This window comes from Saccopteryx bilineata, chromosome X, assembly GCF_036850765.1.
Source record: "Saccopteryx bilineata isolate mSacBil1 chromosome X, mSacBil1_pri_phased_curated, whole genome shotgun sequence".
Lineage (NCBI taxonomy): Eukaryota > Metazoa > Chordata > Mammalia > Chiroptera > Emballonuridae > Saccopteryx > Saccopteryx bilineata.
In genome coordinates this window covers 2,438,773-2,458,444 of record NC_089502.1, presented here as the reverse complement: position 1 = coordinate 2,458,444, position 19,672 = coordinate 2,438,773, and the positions used below count along the sequence as shown (strand labels likewise).

The 19,672-nt window shown below is 36.8% G+C and overlaps 1 protein-coding gene across 4 annotated transcripts in view; it reads right to left on the bottom strand.

The window, feature by feature from the left end:
* Positions 1-19,672, bottom strand: part of ATP11C (ATPase phospholipid transporting 11C) — a 228,964-nt gene that overhangs the window by 17,949 nt on the left and 191,343 nt on the right. For 3 of the 4 annotated variants that reach the window (XM_066248822.1, XM_066248823.1, XM_066248826.1), the window contains 3 exons: positions 8,016-8,143; positions 3,259-3,394; positions 838-903 (listed from right to left, as the gene is read on the bottom strand). In XM_066248822.1, coding sequence (XP_066104919.1) covers positions 838-903; positions 3,259-3,394; positions 8,016-8,143 — 330 coding nt within the window. The remainder of the gene's footprint in view (positions 1-837; positions 904-3,258; positions 3,395-8,015; positions 8,144-19,672) is intronic. The other variant, XM_066248824.1, reaches the window with a different exon arrangement.

Here is a 19,672-nt window from a genome sequence, read left to right as displayed (position 1 = left end):
ATTTAGAGGGAAAATGATTAGAACTCTATTGTTAATTATACTTCTGAATTCTAGCTCTGACCACTTGGCTTACTGAAATCCATTTAAAGGTGCTCATTCTTGGGCCCCAAGTAAGGGATTTATTAGTGGGACAATAAAAAAAATTCGATTATGCTCTCAAGTATAAGAGAGCCTCAAATCATGAGCTTCAAGGATAGTATTTATCAAGGCTTCAAAGCCTTTATTACATGTGCCAGTGATTTTTGCCAAAGCTACCTTTCTTGTATGTTACCTGCTGTATTATTTTTATGCATTTGATCACTAATATAGGTAAATTTCAGTGATTAATACATTATATAAAATCTCATCACTACCAAGCTATTCTGCATACAAATTTTGCTGAACTTTCTCAAGCACCCAAATTCATTTAAGACCTGGAGTTCTTGATAAGTATATAACTTTAAAAAAATATTAAAGTTTTTAGACAAATATATAACTTTAAAAAATATTAAAGTACTCAACATGGTAACACACATAAACACACAGTCATAGTCTGATTATATACCACTTATAAGATCTTGAAAATAGCTGGAAAGAAGGAACAGATTGCTGACATATGTATGGTGCATGAATTTAAAAAAAATAAAGAAGATAGACAATACACAGTAAACAAATTGAATCACAAATAGTATACAAATGCTTAAATCTCTAATAACAAACGTATTTTAGAAAGCATTCAAGGTTGGGTGACAATCATAATAAAAATAAAGATTAAAAGACCAAAACAACATATTAGTATAAGACCAGAAAGTATTTAAAAAATGGTATTAAATATATTTAAATAAATAAAAATCTAACCTTCAGAGTTACAGTGAATACCAACACTGTAAAAACAATGGTTCCAAAAGTCCAGTTTCCATATACCTGAAAAAAATTAATAATTACATGTACCAAATATACACAAGCCTGCTTAAAAAATAAAAGCCAAGTTTTATCTTGTGTATAATGGCAAAAATAAAAATGTATGAATTCTTTGGGGAATATCAGGTCAAAAGACCAAGCCAAAATGCTGAATTTTATAGTGATCTTAAATTTTCTTGGTCAGGTACATCACCATTTGTGGTTGGTAGCATTTGTTTCCATGCAACATCAAACAAGAACACTGGTATAATAAAGGCAGAAACAAACCCTATTCCACTAACAGTAATGTTCATCAAAACACGTAATTACATGGCTCATGTCTCTAAGGAGATTGATATGGGCTTTTCCTATGTATAAAACTAAAGCTCTGAAATAAAGACTAATTTGCATACAAGTGGACTCACAATTTTAAAAACAGAGTCTATCTTTTGGCTGTAAATAATAGAGCTGTCAGCAAGTGCACATCAAAGAAAAGCAGATACCATGTATAAATCCAAATGATGGCAATGAATGGCACATATGCTTACCAAATGCTGTCAAGATCTGAATGCATAACATTAAAACAGAAAATGAAATGTAAAAGGTTTTCAAAATATAATAACAAAAATTTAAGGTTAATATAAGCAAAAAAGTTGATAAAATCATACATGGGGTGTTATATTTTAGTGCTAATAGCAGTTCTTATGCTTACTATAAGTTTAGCTAATATCTAGGATGGTAACATGTAGAGTAAAATCTAATCAATTGGGACATCATGAACTGAACATGGGTGATGAGTGGACTAAAGGTGTGTTAAGGCTCCCCATGCAGCATGTAAGAATTTGCCGAGCAAATGAACCATGTCAATAGGACTGCAGGAGAGTATCCACCTGTTTTGTAGTAAACTGGGTTTGTTTTTTTTTTTGTATTTTTCTGAAGTTAGAAGCGGGGAGACAGACAGACAGACTCCCGCATGCGCCCTACCGGGATCCACCCGGCATGCCCACCAGGGGGTGATGCTCTGCCCATCCGGGGTGTCACTCTGCCGCAATCAGAGCCATTCTAGCGCCTGAGGCAGAGGCCATGGAGCCGTCCTCAGTGCCTGAGCCAACTTTGCTCCAGTGGAGCCTTGGCTGCGGGAGCGGAAGAGAGAGACAGAGAGGGAGGAGAGGGGGAGGGGTGGAGAAGCAGATAGGCACTTATCCTGTGTGCCCTGCGTGGGAATTGAGCCTGGGACATCCACACGCTGGGCTGATACTCTACCATTGAGCAAACCGGCCACAGTTGTAGTAAACTTTTTAAAGTTACAGAATTAGTCTTACAACTAAAGATTTAAGAAATTATAAAATCTAATTTCTTCTTATTGATGTGCAAAGCTGACTTGGAAAGCTGAAGTGACTTGCCCGAGTACATGCAGAGAGATTAAGTAGTGCATGCTTCTTGGCAAGTGCTATATGTACTTACTCTAAAGTACTAGATCTGTATTTCCTCAAAAGTTACTTGGTGATTAATAATTTTAATGGATTCCTACTAAACTGACTTGTGTCAGTCCAAATTAGAGAGGTTTTGACTGTAGTTACCTAATTTAAAGTATTATGCAAATACACTAAGCCTATCACTTCCTTAACAGATACTATCTAGGTTCCAGACATAGTCATTGTATTTAGTAAATTCTTAGATCCCTAAGTTTGCTACATATTATTAATATAAAGAATGAATGATGATAAAAGACAAAGCCCAGAAATAGCAAACATAGTGAAAGCAACATGCAAGGTGGTGGGCTTGATTTTCTACTGTGTGGATATGGGAAGACCTCATGCTATTAACAACTCTCTGCTATAGCACAGCTAGGGAGAGATCATCCCAATGCAGGCGCTAACCTATGTAGTTGCTTCCTTGAAAGCTAATGGCAGGACCAGTATAGCTTTTCTGGAAAACACTATGCTGCCAAGTGAAAAGGAGGAAGAGAAGGGAATTCCAAAGATATGGCAGATACCCCTTGAAATCCAAGCATGGAAGGCCACTATGAATAAAATCTAAGAGGTCCAGACTTTGCTTCTAAATCAGGAAAAGCCTTGCTCACATCAAAGTGCCGTCGTTTGAAGTCACAAAAATTCAGTTCATCCAATAAAAATTACAGTCAAGTAAAGCTTCCAGAAAGTTTGCACATAAGTTCTCTAGCTAATAATGCACATAGGAAGTCATTTTGTACTCCAATATTTCTATTTTTCTAAAGAAGTTGTGTGAATTAAATACTGTACCTTTAAAAAATTTGCAAAATATTATAGCTAGAACACATATATGAGAGGACCAGTGCTTATGGGGGGGGGGAGATAAGCCATATTTATAATACCAAAAGAGTAATATGATTTTTTTTACCTTAGCATTTTCATCCAGGGATGAAGTCTGAAAAAGAAAATATGTTCCAAAGAAGAACACTGTCCCTTCAAATGTAGCCAGAAATGTCCAATATAAGAAGGGGCCCAACTGTAACATGGCATTGCCAGAAATTTTCCTATTGAAAAATGGGAAAAATACAGGTTAATTAATTTTTGTAGTGTATTTAAAGATACCATGAGCCTGACCCATGGTGGCAGTGGATAAAGTGTTGGCCTGGAATGCTGAGGTTGCAGGTTTGAAACCCCTGGCTTGCCAAGTTAAGGTACATAGGAGAAGCAACTCTGAATTGATGCTTCCTGCTCCTTCCTCCACCTTTTTCTCTCTCTCCCTCTCCTCTCTAAATATCAATAAATAAAAATATGGTGAAGTGCCAAAAGTGCACATGGGGTCTGGCCCTGTTATAATGAAAGAAGAAAATTGGGTTATATGTGTGTGTGTGTGTGTGGTCCATTTTTATCCACATAAAAACCACATGAGATAGGTATTCTTTTCACTACTATCTATAAATAAGGACACTCAAATAGGTATACTTTGATGCACATTGGAAACACCTGGGGATCTTTGGCTACACTGATGCCTGGCTCCCAACCTCATTTTGATTTAACTGGCATGAAGCTAACCTGGGCATCAGAATATTTTGAAAGCTCCCCAAGTGAGTCTGCTGTGGTGTGAAGGTTGGGAGCTACCACTGCTGGGGCACACCGAGGTCACACAGATAGTAAGGGACAGAGCTAGTATGCAATCCTAAATTTACTTGAGTTCAAATCATATGCTCTCAACCAAGCTACTTCTGCTTTCCAACTAAAATTGTTAAAATATTTCTTTTAATCAAGATTTCTTCCTGGAAATTCAACATTTTTTTTGTCTTGGGATCCCCTCTATATTTGTTTCAATTAAGTCAAATAACACATTTGAAGCTGTACAGTCATGCTTTGAAAAATGGAGGGTAAGCAGATCAAAAGTTTCAAATCTGTCAAAATTAGCACAATCTTCTCAGTACAAGTCAGAATATTAAATAAGGCTATGAATTCTAATGGAGCAGAGCTACAGAAACAAGATAGTTTTATGTATAGAATTTCTTTGGACTGTACTATTCTATTTCAAATTACTCTTAACTCTTATCAAAAGGTATCTAATCACTCAAATTTACACACCAGTCATCAACACTATTGGGATGTATGGAATAAGAAACAGCTTTGTAATGTAAATGCAACTGATCCTTCAGCTGGTATTGAATATTGTGTGATTTCCTGAAAATGTGGCAAAGACATAGCTTTTACTTACTAAGTTTTCCAGGTACCTGAAGATAACTGAAAATTCAGGGAATGCATAAAGCAATGTACTGCTGTTTGCCTCAGACAAACCACAGAAGGATAGAGGTAGACACTTCCCAGAAACAAGTTCTTCCCACAGCCAATAAGTCGAATTCCCAAGCTAACTGGGAGGCAAAGGGGAGGCACCCCCCTGAAGATCCTTGCAGGAACTGCCTTCTCTGCAAGTTACAATACACACTGTGGGAAAATGGACCCGGGAGTCATCATTGGTTGGGTTATAGGTGAGACTTTCTTGGTGCACTCATAAATTATGAAGTTGTTAGAAACAGAATATGGCAGTCAAGATGCAGGAGAACATGAGAGAAAATACAGATCTGGGGAGCAGTTGACCTGCAGCAGCCCCATCTGGTGTAGCAGGACCTTTATTCTTGTCTTTTAAAGCTGTGCAAGAAACAAGCCATGCCTCTTTCCTCTATAAAAGAACTAGTTTACTTTTAAAATTTCTCTTATAAATATAAAAATATCCAAATATGTTTTTCTTGCTCCATATCAAAATGTGTGGGAAATGCCTAAATCACGAAGTCCCTGAAGGTAAAATCTATAATATGCTACACAAGTGAAGGAGAGCCACATTAAAAAAGGGGGGGCAAGGTTTCATATTTATGAAAGTAATGGAACAATCTAACCGTGACAGGCTGAGAGCAGTGTCTCATCAGAGCAGGCAAGAAGGAAAACCAAATTTTGGGCTTGGCAACAGGTATGCCACAGCTTTCATTTCTGCTTCAGATGAGGAAGTTACATTCTCTATGCAAAATCATTTAATAGTTTCTGACCAACACTGCTATTCAGTCAGTAAAACTTTGTAGAAACCCTTACATAATTGGTATTCAACAGTTATTTTCAGATATTCAACATTCTTAATGTATGAAAGTGGTCACACAACCCTGAAGTTTAGTGGAGGAGGATGCTAGAATAAGATTATAATGATAAGTACCTGTTGGTAAAATAGCTGTGTTAGGCTTGCTTGCTTGTACTTTACATGATTAGTGCGTAAGCACGTAGCAGGCTATGGGAGATATCCTTTGGAGTGGATCACAGATGGAGGATTGTTTGCCTGCCACTGTGAGGGGCAGTTTTCCTGTTTGTTCGCCTGCTCCCATGAGAAGTGGTTTTCCCGTCTGTTTGCTTGCCTGCAGTTGTGAGAATCTAATGGGGATGGCCCAACACTTTCTGGCTGCACAGTTCCTCTACCATCTGCCCGAATCCAGTGTGAACCTCCTGGCCTCGGCTACTGGCATTACAGTAGCATTTACTGAAAACTTCCTAGTGTGCCAGGCATAGTTCTTTCATGCATAGTCAATCATTTAATCCTCATAAAACCATTGTGGCTTAGGTACTATTGTAAGCCAGATTTTACTGAAGATGAAATCGAGGCACATCTCAGTCAATAATCTGGGCAAGGTCACTCAGTTAATGAGAGGCAGAACCAGAACTGGAACTCAGGCAATGAGCTTGAGTTCCTGCTAGGACTGAACTGGAGGGATTTTGCTCATTGCTGCCCAAACCCTGCTTTAACAAGAGCAATGGCACTACTGGGCTTTACTTTAGTTGTTGTCCAAAGACAGAATATACTGTTGGCTCAGTGTTTTAAAATCAGCAGCCTTCTGGTAAGAGTACAGAGCTGGTCATCAGGAAGACTGAACTCTGATCTTGGTCTGTCCTCTACTTATACCCTGTGTCCTAATATAAGTTATTTCTAGGTTCTGGTTTCTCTTTTGTAAAATTGAAAGCATGGGATATGATGCTCTGTAAGATTTCCACCAAGGTTTCATGATTCCCCTGTAGATCTAAATATTTCTTTGCAACAAATACAGGGAAAAGAAGAACATGTTAAACAATGCCATCAATGCAACCAGCAAACTCTAGATCAAGGGAAACTCCATAAGATAAATGAACCAGTTTTGTTAATAGTCAGGTGTGACTAGGCAGTGGTGTAGTGGATAGAGTGTTGGACTAGGACATGGAGGACACAGGTTTGAAACCTCGAGGTTGCCGGCTTGCACATGGGCTCATCTGGTTTGAAAAAGGCTCACCAGCTTGAGCCCAAGGTGACTAGCTTGAGCAAGGGGTCACTAGGTCTACTATAGCCCCCCAGTCAAAGCACACATGAGAAAGCAATCAATGAACAACTAAGGTACTGCAACAAATAATTGATGCTTCTCATCTCTTTCCCTTCCTGTCTGTCTGTCCCTATCTGTCCCTCTCTCTGTCTCTGTCATAAAAAAAATATTGTCAGGTTAACCTGCAGATTAAAAAAGGCTTAAGAAGCTTATTAACCACTGCAAGATATGGACTTTATATCCTGATTCAAACAAGCTTGCTATTCAAGGAAATGATCTAGTTAGAAAAATGTGAACATTGACTGAGTATTTGATATTATGGAATTGTAAAATGTTAAGGTATGATAGGTACTGTTATTTTTAAGTTCTTATGTTTAAGAGAGATATACTGAAATAATCGTTTTATACAATGTCTGAGATTTGTTTCAAAATAAGTCCATGATAGAGCAGACCACATTATTAATAAAAGAGAATTAATGATTGGTGAAGCTGAGTAGTGAAGGCAGGGAAGTTCACTATATTAATAGTATTTTTACTACTTCTGTGCATGTTTGAAAATTTCCACAATAAATACCTTTAAAATAATAATGTATATTTTATAAATCTAGTTAAATCTAACAATTACTAAATGTGAGTTTTATGTGTCATACTGGTAAAGAAACACCTTAATTTGTACACCTTCACTTCAGACAAATATACCATACAAACCTCTCTATTGCACTTGTCATCCACTATTTAGCAATACTTATTATCTGCTTTAGATGAATATCTTCATCTTTAGTTTTAGGCTTAACTTAAAAAAAATTAATTAAATCATAGGTTAAGCAACTGGGGCTAGTGCCAAGTGCCCCATCCATGCAGAAACGCATGCATTTCAAACTGACATAAGATGAATATAATGGCTAATGAATTATTTTCTTCAACAAAACAGTTGTAGAATGGGGCTAACAAAGGGAGAGGCTATGCTTCAGGGACAGTTTACAAAAGAAAGCCTAACATAATATCATCAGTTCAGTTCATTATAGGTAGGAATCAATATGCTAAACTAACAAAGATCTCAGTGTGAAGCCTTTTTTTGTAGTTAAAATAATGTGTCTTCTAAGACTTCAGAATTCTATGAGAATGTAGGTTCAAATTTTAGGAATTAATGATTCTGAACTAAATGATTCACACACATTCGAGTATAGAAATTACACCCAGGAAATATGTCATTTTCCTGTTGAATGGAATAGAACCATGTGATCAAATAAGGTGTGTAGTCTTTGTCTTTCCCGCCTTTATATGAAGTGAAACCCATAAGTTTTTAAGTATGAGAGGGTTTTAACTGTAATGTTCAACTTACATATACAATCGGGGATCTGAGGTCAGAGTGTCAATGTTGATGTGCTGTTCCAGTAGACTGTAGGCCAGAATAGGCAAGGACGTAAAGCAGATATTATACATTGTAAGGTAAGCAGCATCATAAAGTGGCTGAAATAACAACAGAAAAGAAAGAAAAGTACAGTAATGATCATCTTCAAGAGGATATTTATATGTTTTAAAAAATCACAAGCTAAAGTAAGAGTTTTTTCACACATTTTGTGATAACAAAGTAAGTTTTAATTAAAAAAATATATATCTATAATTTTTGCCCCAGCTGTTGGTGCAGTGAACAGAGTGTTGTCCCAGAGCGCCGAGGTCATTGGTTCTATCCTGCTTGGAGTCACTGGCTTGATCCAGAGGTTGCCAGTTTGAGCCCTGGTCAGGGCACATATGAGAAGCAATCAATCGGTGCACAACAAAATGGAACAATGAATCGATGCTTTTCTCTGTCCCCCTCTCCCTTTCTCTTCCTCAAAACAAACAAAAAAAACTTTGTATTTTTAAATTAGTTGATAATATATTAGTTTCAGGTGTACAACCCAATGATTAGATACTTACATAACTTACAAAATGATCACCCTGATAAGTCTAGTACACACCTGACACCATAAGTGATTATAATATTAATGGCTACATTACCTATCTTATACTTTAAATTCCCATAACTATTCCATAACTATCAGTTTGTATTTATTAATCCCTTCACCTCGCCCCAATATCACAAATGTCAAAATGTTCTCCATATATATGTTTGTTTCTGCTCTGCTTGTCCTTATTTTATTTTTAGATTCCACATGTAAGTGAAATTATCTGACATTTCTTTCTCTCGACTCATCTGTTGATGGGCACTTGGGTTGCTTCTATATCTTGGCTACTGTAAATAATGTTGCAATAATATATGGAAGCATACCTCTTTTTGATTTAGTATTTTGGGATTCTTCAAATAGCCAGAAGTGGGAATGCTGAGTCCTTCTTTGTCTCGTGTTATATAGCCTTTGTTTAACGTCTATTTTGTCTGGTTATAAGTATTGCTACGTCAGCTTTGTTTGTTTGTATGTTTTGCTTCTATTTTCATGAAATATCTTTTTCTATCCCATTACCTTCAGTCTCTGTGTGTCTTTTGATATGAAGTGAGTCACTTGTAGACAGCATATGTAAGGGTCTTGTTTTATTATCTATTCAGCCACCCTGTCTTTTGACTAGAGCACTTAATCATTTGCATTTAAAGGAACTGTTGAGCCTGACATGTGGTGGTACAGTGGATAAAGTGTCAGTCTAGAACGCTGAGGTCGCTGGTTCAAAACCTTGGGCTTGCCTGGTCAAGGCACATATAAGAAGCAACTACTCCAAGTTGATGTTTCATGCTTCTCCCTCACCCTTCTCCTCTCTCTAATTAATAAAATCTTTAAGAAATAAGTAATAGTTGATATATACATATTTATTGCCATTTTATTATTCATATTTTTAATCATTTTCTTACTCTTCACAAAGTACTTTTTTAAAAGAAGCTCTCTCTGGTAACTATAGAAAAGAAACTAACATATTGTGATGCATCATATTCATATATTTTCCCCTTTTAATAGGATTTCCTTCAGACTATTTATATGCTATAGCCTCCATTTCTAACAGGTATTAACTGATAATTTTTCAAAAGATTTTTCAGCTAACAAAGTATAAGTCAAAAACCCCTCAGGAAAACTAAATGCATCAAGTAGCTAGCCTGTGTCACAGTTTTTCATTTGTTTAATATTTTATATGACTTTAAATATATTATCACCTTCTCCTGGATATATATGATAATGAATGTGGCCATTTAATAAAAATTAAATAAATATATTCACAAAACCAGAGCTAAGTATATATTTTATATATATATACACACACACACACACACACACACACACACACACACACACACACACACACATGGGCATGGCTTCCAACACTTTCTGGGCTGGAATTTCCTAGGCTCCAGACCAACTTTTCCAACTCTCTGCTGGCTGTCCCATAAGCACCCACAACTCAAAATGTGTAAAACCAAACTTATTAAATCTGCCTTCTCCTATGTTTCCTACTGCACTGAGTGGTCCCACAATGACTGTGAACCTAGAATCTACCTTAATCACTTAGGTGATCAAGAAATATTTTTAAATGAGTGATTCTCTTCCTACCTCACTAGCTAGTCCCTCTCAAGCTATTTTCCCTGAACCAACTGTTGGAGTGTTCCAGAACTCTGTTTAGAACTTTTATTTATACTCACTCTCTAGGGGACCTCATTCATACCTGTGGTTTTAACACTAGCCATTCACTGTAAAGTCTCAAATATCTATCTCCAACCAAGACCTGTCCCCATATATAAAATCATCCACTTAAATTTTTCTCCGGGTATATACTGTATTTAAAACTTCTGTTCAGAACTGGACACCTGACCTGTCCTCACCTCAAACCTACTCCTCTTGAAGTCTTCCTCATCTCAGGAAAGGGCAACTAAGTATTGGTCAAATAAGTTTGTAAATATGATGAATATGTTTGCTTGCTTTGGGTGTGGAAGACAGGCTGTGAGCTGGCAAAGTCATTATAGCCTAAGGCTTATTTTTAAGACCAAGCCTTTCCCTTCCTTCTGATACTAAGGTCTTCTCAAAACTGAGTTTTTCCCCACATCCTTGACCATTGCATGATGTGGGGTGGTGCACTCTTATGAGGAATCCCATTTATACCTCAGATAAGTGGCTTTGTATGAGAGACTCCCTTATTTGTATATTGGCTTAAAGGTTTTAATTTCTACACTATAAAGTGAGACAGACCAGGGATTTTCTCTCTGGTTTCCTGCTATCAGCACTGCAGAGGCCTCCCTGACCCCTTGCCCTCTATGGGAAAAGCAGGTTTTCTGCTTTTACCTTGGTTTTTCTTGTGGCTTGCCTGTCTTTTTTTTTTTTTTCAGAGGCAGAGATAGACATGGACAGACAGACAGGAACAGAGAGAGATGAGAAGCATCAATCATCAGTTTCTCGTTGCGCATTGCGACTTCTTAGTTGTTCATTGATTGCTTTCTCGCATGTGCCTTGACCGCGGGCCTTCAGCAGACCCAGTAACCCCCTGCTGGAGCCAGCGACCTTGGGTCTAAGCTGGTGAGCTCTTTGCTCAAGCCAGATGAACCTGCGCTCAAGCTGGCAACCTCGGGGTCTCGAACCTGGGTCCTTCCGCATCCCAGTCCGAAGCTCTATCCACTGTGCCACACCTGGTCAGGCAACTTGCCTGTCTTGGTAAGACAGCAATAAACAGAATGGCTCGCCTTCCTCTGACTCTGCCATTTCTTTACTGTCTGCCCAAATTCAATGAGAACCTGCATGTGAATGGCCATCATGGCAGCCCCTGGCCTTATAGCAACTATGTCCTTCTGATCAGTAAGAAACAAAATCTTGGATTCATCCCTATTCTTTTCCATACCTGATTTCCAATAAATTGAGAACTTCTTATTGGCTCTATTTTTTCTTAAATTAATTTTAATGGGTTGACATTAATAAATCAGGGTACATATGTTCACAGAAAACATCTCCAGGTCATTGTGACATTTAATTATGTTACATACCCATCATCTAAAGTCAAATTGTCTTCCATTACCTTCTATCTGGTTTTCTTTGTGCCCCTCCCCTCCCTCCTCTCCCTCCCTTGCTTCCCCCCCCCAAAACCACCATACTCTTGTCCATGTCTCTGAGTCTCATTTTAATGTCCCTTCTATTTATGGAATCATATAGTTCTTAGTTTTTTCTGATTTACTTATTTTACTCAGTATAATCTTATCAAGGTGCATCCATGTTGTTGTAAATGATCCGATGTCATCATTTCTTATGGCTGAGTAGTATTCCATAGTGTATATGTACCACATCTTCTTTATCCAGTCATCTATTGAAGGGCTTGTTGGTTGTTTCCATGTCTTGGCCACTGTGAACAATGCTGCGATGAACATGGGGCTGCATGTGTCTTTATGTACCAATGTTTTTGAGTTTTGGGGGTATATACCCAGTAGAGGGATTGCTGGGTCATAAGGTAGTTCTATTTTTAGTTTTATGAGGTATCACCATACTTTCTTCCATAATGGTTGTATTACTTTACATTCCCACCAACAGTGGACGAGGGTTCCTTTTTCTCCACAGCCTCTCCAACACTTGTTATTACCTGTTTTGTTGATAATAGCTAATCTAACAGGCATGAGGTGGTATGTCATTGTAGTTCTGATTTGCATTTCTCTAATAACTAATGAAGATGAGCATTTTTTCATATATCTATTGGCCATTTGTATTTCTTCCTAGGAGAAGTGTCTGTTCATGTCCTCTTCCCATTTTTTTATTGGATTGTTTGTTTGTTTGTTGTTGAGTTTTATGAGTTCTTTGTATATTTTGGATATTAGGCCCTTATCTGAGCTGTTGTTTGAAAATATCATCTCCCACTTAGTTGGCTGTTCTATTTTCAAATATATTCAGAACCAGATCACTTCTCAGCACCTCCATTATTACTATCCTGCAAGCCTTCTCAATGATTTCCTTGCTTCTCCTCCAAAAGTTTATTCTAAGCCCCAAACAGATCTATCAGAAAATAAGTCAAATCAAGCAATCACTTTTTTCAAACCCTCCAATGAATATCTTTATCTCTGAAAGAAAAAAGCTTCTGCAATGGGGTGTCTATAAAGCCCCATTCAATCTGGCTTCTCCTCCCTGTCTAACCTTATTTCTAACCATTCCTGCTCCTTTCTAATGCTACTTCAGCAGCACTATACTTCTCACATATCAGGCACACCCTAACTTAAGACTTCTTTGGAACTGACTTTTGCCTGACTTGGAACATCTTTCCTTTTAATAGTACTTCCTTGTAGGGAATCACCCATCTAACCTTGAATTCTCCTATGACTTGGATTGGGGAACTTTAGTTAAAAGCCCTGAGTGAATGTCTGTTGGATGCAAACACCAGGAAACTGTGTGAGTGCGTGACCTTTGTGCAGACACAAAGGAATGCATGTGGACTGGCTTTAGAAAATTAGCCTAGAGGTTCTAGATTGTCCCTTCCTTTGGTGCTTGTTAATTAGCAAAAAATAAATAATGTACTGACCCAAACTAGCCCTTTCTCATGTCTGCAAAATGGCCATTAGTTATTCTTTCCCCTTATCACCTGGCCTCCCTCCCTTGTAACCTTGTTACTTTTGTTCTACTTCTGATCAATAAAAGCTAAGGGAGAAGGAAATTTAGAAGGTCCTCTCTGCCTCCCTTGCAGGCCTCCCCCTATCGCTCTTGACATAAGTTTGTGTCCTATTTTTTTTGTGTGTGTCATAGAGTCAGAGAGAGGGCCAGATAGGGGCAGAAAGACAGGAACGGAGAGAGATGAGAAGCATCAATTTTTCGTTGTGGTGCCTTAGTTTTTCAGGGACTGCTTTCTCATATGTGCTCTGACCAGGGGCTACAGCAGACCAGGTGACCTCTTGCTCAAGCCAGTGACCTTGGGCTCAAGCTGGTGAGCTTTGCTCAAACCAGATGATCCCGTACTCAAGATGGCGGCCTTCAGGTTTTTAACCTGGGTCCTCTGTGTCCTGTTCTGATGCTCTATCCACTGTGCCTCCTCCTGGTCAGGCAAGTTTGTATCTTGAGTAGGTTTCTTCTATGTGACACTGGAAGTTCCTAGCAGGCTGGAGTACTACACTTCCTCATTTCCTTCAAACCTCAGGTCACCTTTTCAGTGAGGCCATCCTTGATTTAACTTGCCACTTCCTCTCTTGAAAACACATATCTCCTCTTTATCCTGGTTTTCCTCCATAGTATTAATCACCTTATAACTTACATTATAAATGTATTATGCAAGAACTATACAATCTTCTAGACTGAGTCACAAAGATATGGAAAACCTAAATAGACCCATAAGCAGGGAGGAAATAGAAAACAACTATTAAAAATCTCCCAAAAATAAAAGTCCAGGACCAGATGGCTACACTAGTGAATTCTACCAAACATTCTAAGAAGATCTGCTACCTATCCTTCTCAAAGTCTTCCAAAAAATAGAAGAAGCAATACTCCCTAATACATTTTCTGAGGCCAACGTAACTGTGATACAAAACCTGGCAAGCACAATACGAAAAAACTGTAGACCAATATCTCTAATGAATATGGATGCAAAAATCCTCAACAAAATACTAGCAAAGCAAATATAACAACATATTGAAAAAATAATACATCATGATCAAGTTCGATTCATTCCAGGAGCACAAACATGGTTCAATACACATAAATCGATCAACATAATACATCGCATCAAAAAAACAAAGAACAAAAGTCATATGACCCTATCAATAGACACAGTAGAGACATCTGTTAAGTTACTACAGCACTTTTTGTTTAAAACACTCAATAAAATTAGAATAGAAGGAAAGTACCTCAACAAAATAAAGGCCCTATAAGATAAAACATCAGCCAGTATCATAGTAAATGGTAAAAAAGAAAATGAAGCCTTTTCCTCTAAAATCAGGAATAGGACAAGGCTTCCCCATTCTCTTCACTCTTATTCAACACATTTTGGAAGTTTTAGCCAGAGTGATCAGGCAACAGAAAGAAATAAAGAGCATCCATATTGGGATAGAAGAAGTAAAGATATCACTTTTTCCAGATGACATGATCCTATATATAGAAAACCCTAAAGACTCCACCAAAAAAAATTATTAGGAACAATAAACCAATACAGTAAAGTTGCAGGATACAAAATCAATATACAAAAGTCTATTGCTTTCCTATACGCCAATAATGAACCTTCAGAAAATGAACTAAAAAAAATTCCTTTAACAACTACAACAACAACAAAATAAAATACATAAGAATAAACTTAACAAAGCATGAAAAGGACCTATAAACTGAAAACTGCGAGGTATTATTGAAAGAAATTAAAAAGACACAGTGAAATGAAAAAAATATTTTATGTTCATTGATAGGAAAAATCAACATACATTAAATGACCATATTACTTAAAGCAATATACAAATTTATGCAATCCCTATAGAAATTCTAATGTCATTTTTTAAAGAAATAGAACAAAAAAAACACACCAGGTTTCTATGAACAATAAAAAACCCCGAATAGCCAAAGCAATCCTGAGGAAAAAGAATGAAGCTGGAGATATCACACTACCTGACTTCAAATTAGACTCTAGAGCCACGAAAATCAAAACAGCATGGTATTGGCAGAAAACAGACACACAGAACAATGCAACAGAATCAAGAGCCCAAAAATAAAAACCAAGTATATATGCACAAATCATCTTTGACAAAGGCACAAATCATCTTTGACAAAGGAGCCAAAAACATATGATGGAGAAAAGAAAGCCTCTTCAATAAATGGTGCTGGGAAACTTGGAAAGCCACATGCAAGAGAATGAAATTTGACTACAGTTTGACCCCCTGCACAAAAATTAAATAAAAATGGATCAAAGATATAAGAGCTAAACAATAAATTACAAAACAAAACCATAGGTACTAAACACATGAACCTTGGCTGTAGAGCAATTTTTAAATTTGACCTCAAAGGCAAGGGAAGTAAAGGCAAAAATAAATGCATGGGACTACATCAAGCTAAAAAGCTTCTGAACAGCAAAATAAACTGGCTACAAGATAAACAGGCCACCAACTAAATGTGAGATGATATTTGCAAACAACAGCTCCAATAAGGGTTTAATATCCAAAATATATAAAGAACTCACAAAGCTCAATAACAAACAAGCAAGCAATCCAATGAAAAAAATGAAAAGAGGATATGAACAGACACTCCTCCCAGGAAGAAATAAAAACGACCAACAGATATATGAAAAGATGCTCATCTTCATTAGCAAAATGAATTAGAGAAATGCAAATCAAAACTACAATGAAATACTACCTCACACCTGTTAGATTAGCTATTATCAACAAGACAGGTAATAACAAGTGTTGGAGAGGCTGTGGAGAGAAAGGAACCCTCATCCACTGTTGGTGGGAATGTAAAGTAGTACAACCACTATGGAAGAAAGTATGGTGGTTCCTCAAAAAACTAAAAATAGAACTAGCATATGACCCAGAAATCCCTCTACTGGGTATATACCCAGAAAACTTGCAAACATTGGTACGTAAAGACACATGCAGCCCCATGTTCATAGCAGCATTGTTCACAGTGTCCAAGACATGGAAACAACCAACAAGCCCTTCAACTGATGACTGGATAAAGAAGATGTGGCACATATATACTATGGAATACTAGTCAGCCATAAGAAATAATGACATCAGATCATTTACAACAACATGGATCGACCTTGATAACATTATACCAAGTGAAATAAGTAAATCAGAAAAACTAAGAAATCTATGATTCTAAACATATGTGGGATATAAAACTGAGAAGCATGGACATAGATAAAAGTAAAGTGGTTAATATTGGAAAGGGGATGTAGGGGAGGGGGATCGGGAGGATGTGGGGGGAAGGGTATAAAGAGGGACAAATATAAGGTGAAAGAAAATTATTTGACTCTGGTTGATGGGTTGGGTTATACAACATAATTAACAGTTCAAATGCTACATAAATGTTTACCTGAAACCTGTGTAGTCTTATAGATCAATGTCACCCTGTTAAATTTACTTTTCTAAATAAAATCTTAAAAGAATATATTGTTTGCTGTTTCTTCACACTAGGATTTAAGCTCTATGAGGGCAGATATTTTATTTATTTACTTTTTGACAGCTGTACCTTGAGAAAGAGCAAAGCAAAGCAGGTCCTAACATTGTGGAGCTGGCCTAGCACTCATAGGTAGGCACTGGTATTCTATCAATCATGCAGATTTTCAGAGAAATGTATCAAATAAGACTGTTCTTGTGACTATGATGAATCAAAACAAATACAAGACCACTTCACTATCATGCCAGAATATAGAAACAGTGCAAATATTGTGAAAATCATAAATAATGACCAACACCCGCATTCTGGCTAACATGAATGATTGTTACTTTTTGACTAATGACAACATTAGCCTCCTTCCAGTCTCCATTCCTCCTGGATAAGATTTACTGAAATGTCCAGTTACAAAATTACCCCTGGTTACTAACAGCGCCCAATTAAGAGCAAGTCCTCACATCTTAAATCCTTCTCCAAATTACCTAACTCAACCAAAATCTAATAAGACTTTTTCTATCACTCTCTTCCTGAGAGGACCCTTTGTTCTTTGTTGTGTATATTCTTTCTTATTTCATCAAGTAATAAACTGAATTTGATCAACTATAAGTGTGTTCTTGGTGCTGTTGCCCAGAGGACTTTGACAATCTTGAGCTCTTAGAACAGAACTTTCCATATAAAAAGCATTCAATAATATTAGATGAATGAATGAGTAGATATTGAAAGCTATAATACATTTTAAAAGACGTTCTGATATTGTAAATTTGCCTTTATAAAAAACAATTAAGGTATCCTTGAACCTCATTTTGATCAGTACATATTGCTAGATGTTTTCATGCAACCATTATCTGTGGCCTGAATGAATATCCTGTATTCATCACACATATAAATATTCTTTAATTAATAAAATACATTTCACTATAATATAAATTAATAAAATTATGTATTTTCAAACAATAGCTACTAAAGATACACTTTCCCTCATAATGGAAGTTGCCTCAAAAATATTAAGAACAACTTCAATAGAGCATTAGTGCATTCATTAATTGACTTCAAAAAACATTTACTGAGTGCGAAGTGACAAGTATTGGGGATAGAGCAGATTCATGCCCTGCCTGGTAAGATACTCAAATTTTCAAATTGCAGAGAGGGAGGCAGAATGGTGAGTGTACAAAGAGCTGTGGGAGCCCAGAGGAGGGAACAAATCTTGCGTACAGTAGAGACAAAGCAAGATAATATGCATGGAAAATTCTCAATGAAGTGAAAAATGTAGCTCTACATAGAACATGTATATACTTTGTATATACAAAGTTTCAAAGTCAGCAACACTATTCTACCAAATTAAAAAGTACTCTAAAAAAAGGTGTTACATTCCTTTTAATTCTCAAGGGAGCCTAGTTTGTTGCTATACAACACTATATTTCATTGGAAACTACCCATATTTGTTATTGAGACAACTGAAAAAATAACTCAGATTGCTTGGTGTATAATTTAGACCTGAATTTCAGTCAAACAAAGAAGCATCAATATACTTTTGTCTCACTATGGTTCTTTGAAGTTATAGAAAAGAGAATTGTAATCCTTAGGTGCATAATTAGAAAAGATAGACTGTTCTCAAAATGAACTGGTTTAGTTGATAACACTGTTTGTTAATCCTGTTACAAATGTTTTCTTTTCATGAAGAACAAAAGACTAGCAGTATTCTAGCTTTACCAAAGAAAGAGCTTTTTGCTTAAAGAATCAGAATCCTGGTCTCACTTTTATATTCTCCATAGCTCACTCTCCAAGTTCCAGGGTTGCAGACAACACCTGATATAGACCTAAACTGGAAAAGGTTGACTCCCTGTAAGTACTTCAAAGACATCTGCAATAAAGATTGCTACATTCATGAGCACTAGGCCAAATTCAAAACTAATGATATTGTACATCAGGTCACCATCTTGGAGACCTTCCTTTTACCTGATATATTTTTCCTCTAAGACATCTGCATAGCTGTTCCCTCATTTTCTTTATATCTCTTCCCAAATATTACCTCATCAGTGTTCTAGAACTTTCCATATCATCTCTAAAACAGTGGCCCTATAATAAATGATATAGTGCTCCCTCCTTCAGAGCATTTACTAGCACCTTATAACATATCAGACTGTTGTCTCTTTCCCCCTCAGCAGTATGCTGCAAGCTCCAGGGGGGTAAGACTTTTGATCATTGTTGTATCCCAGCAATTAGCCTGGCACATAGTAAGCACTCAAGAAGTATTTGTTAAATGAATGAATGTACCAGCTGAGCAACTGAGGTAGGCAAATAGCAAAACTTAAGGAAACCTAAGTAGACCCCAGAGCGCCCATGATCTGAATCCCAGCTGGTTTTATTAGGAATAAGTTCTTCCTTTATTTATACAATTTGTGCTTGGTAAACATGTTTTAAAAGGATAACAAAGCAACAGTCTGCTTTCAAAATAAAAACGTTTTAATCGGATTAAGCCAATTTCCCTGCATTTTGCCACAAACTTTTAAATGTCTTTATAATACTTGCATTCATCACACAGAGGAATTAGAAACATTTTGATCAAATAGTAATTTCAATGTTCCAAGAAAAGCAGACTCATCAGAATTCATAAAACTCTGTAGCTAAAACTGTTAGTTTTGAATACAAGAAGGCCATGACACTTCCTACATCTAGATGATCAATTCATAAAACAATCTGCTTAACTGGCACCATGTGGCTCATGACATGGCACTGATATAAATAAGAAATAGCATACCAAATGCTAAAGAGACAAGTTCAAGAGAAAGAGAGCAGTCACTTCCCTTTGAGAAGAATATATTGGCTGAAAAATATTGCCAAGACATTAGAAAAAATTACTTCCTACCATGAGGAATTAGGAATATCTTGAAATTTAGAAACTCAATCTATAATACCTGTGGTTATGTTACCAGTAGCTCATTTTGGCAAATCATTGAACTGCTCACAGATT